Source organism: the organism of the source record quoted next, unplaced genomic scaffold, assembly GCF_019419815.1.
Source record: "Pyrus x bretschneideri cultivar Hongxiangsu unplaced genomic scaffold, Pyrus_bretschneideri_v1 Contig2, whole genome shotgun sequence".
In the NCBI taxonomy this organism is placed as follows: domain Eukaryota; kingdom Viridiplantae; phylum Streptophyta; class Magnoliopsida; order Rosales; family Rosaceae; genus Pyrus; species Pyrus x bretschneideri.
This window is the reverse complement of record NW_025999501.1, coordinates 1,602,053-1,609,558: the sequence shown is the minus strand read 5'-3', so window position 1 is coordinate 1,609,558 and position 7,506 is coordinate 1,602,053. Positions and strand designations below refer to the sequence as shown.

At 36.7% G+C, this 7,506-nt stretch overlaps 1 protein-coding gene across 2 annotated transcripts; it reads right to left on the bottom strand.

The window, feature by feature from the left end:
• Positions 1 to 364: 364 nt before the first annotated feature.
• LOC103934469 lies at positions 365 to 6,508 on the bottom strand. Of its 2 annotated transcripts, none has more exons than XM_048583072.1 (7): positions 6,269 to 6,508; positions 4,074 to 5,396; positions 3,716 to 3,771; positions 3,099 to 3,329; positions 2,682 to 2,973; positions 1,027 to 1,223; positions 365 to 831 (listed from the first exon to the last, which is right to left on the bottom strand). In XM_048583072.1, exons 2-7 carry the CDS (start codon positions 5,301 to 5,303, stop codon positions 678 to 680), a joined length of 2,160 nt encoding a protein of 719 aa, XP_048439029.1. In that variant the 5' UTR covers positions 5,304 to 5,396; positions 6,269 to 6,508; the 3' UTR covers positions 365 to 677. The 2 variants fall into 2 exon arrangements, with proteins under 2 accessions (XP_048439029.1, XP_048439030.1); XM_048583073.1 differs by having other exon boundaries at positions 4,074 to 5,330.
• Positions 6,509 to 7,506: the final 998 nt, after the last annotated feature.

The following is a 7,506-nucleotide window of genomic DNA, read 5'->3' as shown; positions in this document are numbered from 1 at the left end:
ACATACTAGGACTTGACAAGTTTATGCTAGTAATCATTTCAATTTTCATTTTCAAAAAAAAAAAAAAAAAAATTGAAAACCAAAACGAAGCCAAACTTTTAGAAACTCAAAAAAATAATTCACTTTTCATAAACCGAATACAATTACCAAACAAGTTTTCCGCTTTAAAAAAAAAAATGAAACCTAAAAACGAAATGATTATCAAACAGTCATCAAGTAAACTCCCTAAATTTGAAATCTTACAACTCCAAATGAAGCCCAATATTTTCCAAATCAAGGAATGCAAGATTTCCCAAGAAACCATTGTAAAGAACATGTTGGAACTAGAATTCTACACCGATATTCAGGACTCACAAATGTACAATTAGACAGTCAATAGTCATGTATTTGATGATTAGAAGACCAAAGAAACAAATTACATTGTAAAAAGGTAAAAGACATAAGACTGCATCGTTGTAATTTTAAGCCAAACCATCATGTTTCATGTATATGAGAAAAGAACATTTTCAATGCGTCTCGCCAAACTATTTATCGGAAAATGCATCTGGTGTGTCTATCAAACTACAAATGGAAATAATGAAAGTACATATCCATCACTTCTCTCATGCTATATTTTGGAAAACAGAGGAAGCTATTTAAAGTTGTATATGGTATGGGAGAAAGGTATACTAACGTCGTTAGCAGTTCAAACCCCAGTCATAAGGCTGGTACGTCACCTTCAACTGAGAGTCGGCAAGAAACTCCAGTAAAGCTTCCGAGACAGCTGGATCAAGGTAGTTTGATGAGTGCTTCAGTACCTCTACCTCATTCTTGCCAAAATCTATGCTAAACCTGACCGTTAACGAGTATTATTAGACGAGAGAGGTTAATTATTCGAAAGTTTCAGAACCCCAAATTAAAGACAGTGTGCGTGTTCCTATATTTGTTATATATAAGATAAATAAGAAAACCACAGAATGTGCTCAGAAAAACCCCACTCCTAAATGAAGAAATAAAAAATTAGAACACTTGCTTAGAACAGCTTACCATTTAAGAATCTTACTAGCTGAAGCAACCTTCGAATCAAAATTTATAATAAGACCTCCATTTCTTAAGAAATCACGGGCTGCTTCCATCAACTCTTTATCAATGTCACTAGGAGAATAACATCGAAGAGCAGGGCCAGATCGAGTACCGCAAACCAGTGCAAAATGAATAAGAGGCTCTGGGTAAGGAAGAGCCACCTGATACGGAAAGGTATAAAAATGAGGTAGCATAAATTGACGACAGAGAGACTCAACTCTTAAGAGATAAGAGTTGCCTAGTAGCAGATTGCAATTCTGCATTTTAATGACTTGAAAAGAATGTGTATCATCAACCTCCTATTCTCAAACTAGAAAACCAGACAGGCAAGTTTTATAATGTTATGGCCAATAGAAATTTGAAATGCTACACACGGGAATGCCAAATTTCTTTGATCATGTAAACTACATGAATACCAATGTCTTAAAAGCCTCGCCTCAGGGTGCGCCTAGGCGTCCTCTGAGGTTGGGCGTGAGGGTTGCCGCCTCTGTTTTGAGGGAGTGGGCGGAAGGCGTCGCCGGAGCCGCCTAGGCAGCGGAGACGCGCCTCAGGGCGTCCAGGCGACTCTGTTTGGCTTTATTTTTCTTTTTTTGGTACTCCCAAACCCAAATTTTGGGAAGGGTTTTAAATGCCTCATACCTCTTCCTTGCACTATCGTCTCTCTGTCTTTTTATCTTTTTATATAATGGATGTGTGCTATCTGCGTGCATTGTTATATGTGTGCTCAATGCTCACTGTGCTTTTCATTCTCTATTTAATATATATATATATATATAATATAATAAAATATATGTATATATATGTGTGTATATCAATGTTTTAAAAGGCTCGCCTTAAGGCGTGCCTAGGCGCCCTCTGAGGCTGGGCTTGAGGGTTGCCGCCTCTGTTTTGAGGGAGTGAGAGTAAGGCTTCGCCAGAGTTGCCTAGGCGGTGGAAGGCGCGCCTCAGGGCTTTCTTTTTTTTTTTCTAAACTCCCAAACCCAAATTTTGGGTAGGGTTTTAATTGTCTCATACCTCTTCCTTGCACTATCGTCTCTCTGCCTTTTTTTCTTATTTTTATTTTTTATATAATGGATGTGTGTGTTGTCTGCGTGCATTGTTATATGTGTGCTCATTGTGCTTTTCATCCTCTATTTTATATATATATATATATATGTCTATATATGTGTGTGTGTGTATATTTATAATATATGTGTGTGCTCAAGGTGATTATTGGTTAATAATCTTTTTTTTTTAATATAATATATGTGTACGCTCAGTGTATATATTAAAAAATTTAGGTCCCGTGAGGCGGCCTAGGCCAGGCTATCCCTCAGACGCCTTGCCCACGCCTCACGCTTTTAATACATTGGTGTATATATATTTATAATATATGTGTGTGCTCAGGGTGATTATTGATTAATAATCTTCTTTTTTTTAATATAATATGTGTACACTCAGTGTATATATTAAAAAAATTTGGTCCCGTGAGGCTTTGCCTCACTCCTAGGCCAGGCTATCCCTCGGATGCCTCGCCCACACCTCACGCTTTTAATACACTGATGAATACCTACATGACTGATGTGGCCAAGTAAAAGTTTATGCCATGTAAATACTGAAGAATATTATTATCATCTTACCAATGAACGCTTATCTTTTGCACCAAATGGCTTCATGAGGTTGTATGGTGGTCGCTGGTTTCCCCGTAAAATGCCATTTTGAATAGCTGAAAGTGAGTATGTGGACCCACCAACAACATATTTGAAGTCCCCAAACAACCTCTTTCGTTCTATTGCTCCAGTTGGATGACCCCATACCAATATTGCATGGATGGCCATCATATTGTAGAGATTTATAAAGAAAGCAAGTCTCTCCTCCCTCTTCATATCCTTCACTTCCACTCTTTGAAGCTCTTCTACTATTCTCAGATATCTACAAAGATATTACCGTTAACAATGTGTTGGATATAAAACCAAAAACAGTTTATTGAGATACCAAAATACTTTTTCCAGCTAAAAATTATTTGACAAAAACAAAAGAGAAAAGAAAAGTGAAACCTTGCAAATTCCTCACTTCCATGGATACTTCTGTAATCAACATGTTTTCCATCCTCTGACACATAGGCCTCAAGAATTGCAAAAGATAAAAACCTCAACCTTGATGCAATTTCTAGGATGGGTTTTGGCTTTACATCAATTATACCCCTCGGAATGTTCTGACATTGAGAAACAATGGGATCATCATCCAAGAACCGATATAGGTGGTTCCCATCCTCAAATAGATTTTCCCTAGAGCAACATAAAAGCATTGTTGAGAACAAACAGAAGAAAATATGTCAACAATGGAATAATATATGTGAAACAAGTTGGTCTGACATGAAAATCAAAAATTGAAATTGTCCACTAATACTTCACTCGTTTAATTGTTTAATAAATAAGTCATCCGACTATGGAAAAAAATAAAATATGTCATCCAACCACTAACTGTAGCCTTTAACAGGACAATGAATCATGGACAGCTGAGATCTCATTTTTCTAAAATCTCCTCTTTTATATCAAATGTAATTTTGCTTGAGTACTTTCTTTTGAACTACTTTCCACTCAGAGTTTCCTAGCAATAAAACCAAGTGAAAGAGAATATAAAGACACTTCAAGGAAAACTTCAAGTGACTCACTCAAGAACATTCTGAATAAAAAGTTTGCTTGCAAGCTTTCTCCCAAATTCAATAGCCTGCATCATAACACAAACCAAAAGGAAAAGAGAAGAGTTAACAGCGATAACCTTAACTAGAAATCGATTTTGCATACATAGTAAATACAGCACACTTGATGAAACAATTTCGTCCATATGAGATAATCCAAATGTAGATTCACGAATCAAGACCAACAAATTTTAGAAAAGGATGCCCTGTAACCCCTTAGGACAATGTAAAGTACTCTAGCCCACTAAAAGGTGGAATTCCTATGACCACTCAAAAAGTTCAACTTGCTTTCCAAAATTTTAAAAAAGAAAAGAAAATGAAAATAGCAAACCTCTTCCCTTTCCAGATACTGATCCTCTGATAAGAAATCCACTGCTTCTGAACCTGAAAAACAGTTTGTGAACCTGCGCATTTTATGAAAACGATCCTTCACATCAACAAATTCTTTCATTTTCTGGGCAATTAAAGCTAGTTCATCAATAGCTCCACTACTGGACAGATCGTCTTCACCCGAAAGTGGCGGCAAAGGAGCTTCACATGACGGTGCTTCACTAATCAGATATTCAATCTTCTCATCAAGCTTTCCAGACTCATCCAAGCCCTTTAGCTCACTCAAGCCTCCAATAAGGATTTCATTGAAGAAAACCTTTGAAACAGCAGAAGACCCAGCAAATTTCTCTAACTCAAGCTTTCTGCTGGGATATACATCAATATTGATCTCTATATATCTGAGCTTCTTCCTATACAAAAATAACCTAGCCTCTTTGCAGTCCTGGCATCCTAATCTTGTGAACAGAATAATTCTTCCTTTTATGGCTATAGCTTGTGCTGGTCCTTCAGTGACTTCCTCCCTCTGCGCAGCTTTGTTTTCTGCATCACCATCTTCATCTCTTTTGCCAGAAAGGCGACGCAGAAATGTGGAGACTGCAACTACACCTTTAACCTTAACAAGGTTTTTAAGCGCCACTGCCTTTTCAACTACCCCCTGGTTCTCTGAATCAAGATCTAAAGAACGAGTGGACATACTTCTGTTAGCTGCCATCCCAGGAATCTCTGTTCCATCAAACACCGGCTCTTGCTCTTCCTCCTCACCAAGAATTTCATCTGTGGTTTGATTTGTCTCCTCCTGAGTTTTGGACTCCGAACCCTTACTTTCATCTGCCTTCCTACCCAAGTTATTCTGTAAACCATCATTGTGCGTTTTTGCTTCTTGTTTTTCAGACTCCACCTTATGATCAGAGTCTAATTCTTTTTCTTGAATTTTTGATTCCAAATCCCTACTCTCATCGATCTTCTCACCTATGTCCCTCTGACTTGGATTATTGCCTAATTTTTTTCCCCCATCTTTAGACTTCACATCCCCGCTCCTGGCCATCTTATCAACTAGTACATCTTCTCCACCATCCTCGTCTAACTTGGGACCACCAGTGCTGATGCTCATAGTTGTCGTCTCCTTTGATGCTTCACCCAGATCTTTACAAAGAGCAAGTGTATCTTTGTCCAAATCTTGAGAATTTCCAGAACTTGTGATATCTTCCTTAGCTGAAGCCTCCTTCTCCATGAGGCTGGGAAGAATGAAGTTCAAGCACTAACTCATTACAACACAGCCCTTAAAATTTTAAACTTTAAACATTCAATGAATTTAAGCAGGATCCTGCAATACTTTTAGACAAAACTTAATCCCTATGCAAAGATGTTGAATGTTGATTGATAATAATAAACTAATAATAAGTCATCGTCAAAGAGAATATATTTGCAAACAACTAGTTTAACCCTTGACCTTCATTAATAGCAAACTGGTGAACGTAGTTGCTTATTAAACGACAAAAGGAACTATTTGGCTCAATAAGTAAGAGAATAAGCATTCAGGTTAAATGTTCCTTCTCTACGTAACGTACAAATCAGAAGTGAAAATCGTTATCTATGCTGATCATATTGGTAAATATTTCTTTGTACATTAAAGAATTACTGCTTTCTGTTGCTAACAGAGACGCACACTGAAACATCAATCCTAATCCACCATGATAATAAAACAAAACTACCGTGTTAATATGCAAACCTAAACAAACAAAGAGATACACATTATTTGACCTACTTTTACCACAACTAAATTCAACAGCGTAAACAAGAATCCGAGATTGAGAAAAAAAGTCCAAAAGCAAGAACCCATTTGACTAGTTACAACTTACAGGCTCAGCAGATAGTCAGCTTGTTAGTTTAGGAGAAGATTATTACCCAACAAACAGGTAGAATCAAAGTATGAGTATATTCAGTTGAAATAATACAAAATTTGCAGCCCCAGGATAAAGTATCAAATTCAACGTTCACCAATAAAATAGCACTAAGCAAATGTGAATTGTCAACTATCTCGACCAAATGAATAAACTTTCATCCTAATTTTATCAATTTCTCGGTAATAAAAAAAATACAGGAAAAAGGATATAATCAGCAGCCAAATCAACAATTAACAAAAAAATTACAGAAATCAACTCAAAATTAGTGTAAAAAATGAGAGAGAAATCTCACAGATCTGAAAGGGACTGAGAGAGCCCGATTGGTTGGATTCGTTGGGTTGGAGACGAACCACTCCGAGAGAGAGAGAGGAGAGAGATGGAGAGAGATCTCAAAGGAGTTAGAGAGATGGGTAATAAATGTTGGGGGAAGTTACAGTCTTTATTTGGGGGTTTAGGGGGAGAAGCAGAATGAAATGAAACCGCGGTTAGAAAGGAGCGGAGGAGGGAGCGGGAAGTCCGTGGGCTGAAAACATGAATTTTTGACGGTCCGGGTTTTGGACTTTGAATATTCTCGTGGACTCATTTGGGTAATGAAATTCTTAATTCCAAATTAAATTCATACCACATATGCAAAATTCATTACTTCCTCTCTTTTTTTTTTTTCCATGGAAAACTAATGAAAAATGTTTGAAAATTCTGAGTTTTAACAATAAAGACAAAATAAAGAATCATGATTGACCTTTTAGTGTAAAATATGGTTTTTCATTAAAGAGAACAGTACTGGAACTTTTCGTTAAAGTTTCATTTTTTCGTCGAAATAATCTATTTTCTTAATTTGTTGGCTAAATTATTTTTTTTTCCTTTCTTTCTCGGTCTATTTCTATTCAGGTCTTTAAAATTTTTATTTTCATACCTGATCATTAGAAAAAAAAAGTAGATATATCAATGTTATCACATATTGCCACTTCGTACTACCATCTAGTGTGATCACATATCGCCACTTATTGCATTATTACGAGCCCATTGTGAAGCGTAGCCTACCCCATCCCCCTATCAATAATATCGTTTGTTCAAAAAATAAAAAGTTATCACATACCAAATTAAGTTACCCATTGGGTAAATTAATTTTTTTCTTTTTTTTCTCGGTCTATTTCCATGCACATAACTAAACCGTTTATATAAAGACACGCAAAGGAATTAAATGGTAATTTTAAAATTGAAGAACCACGAGGAAAGGTCTTTGTAAAGAAATAAAATGGGGACTTGGACGGGTTAGTGGGTGGGTAAGAGGTCTTAGTTTGAATCTCGTGGATGGCGAATTATCCATTGTGTGGCTTTACCGAACTCTCCCTCCCCTTAGTGTAAAAATATCGATGTACTAAAAAAATTGAGGGAGGGGAGAAGTATGTGCTGACGCAATCTTGCTGTCCTAAGGTCCTTATTTTGAGGACCTGTGAGGACCAAATGCATATTAGCCATATAATTATAATAGATTAGATCCAAAGATTTAAAATATTTGACAAGGTTGCA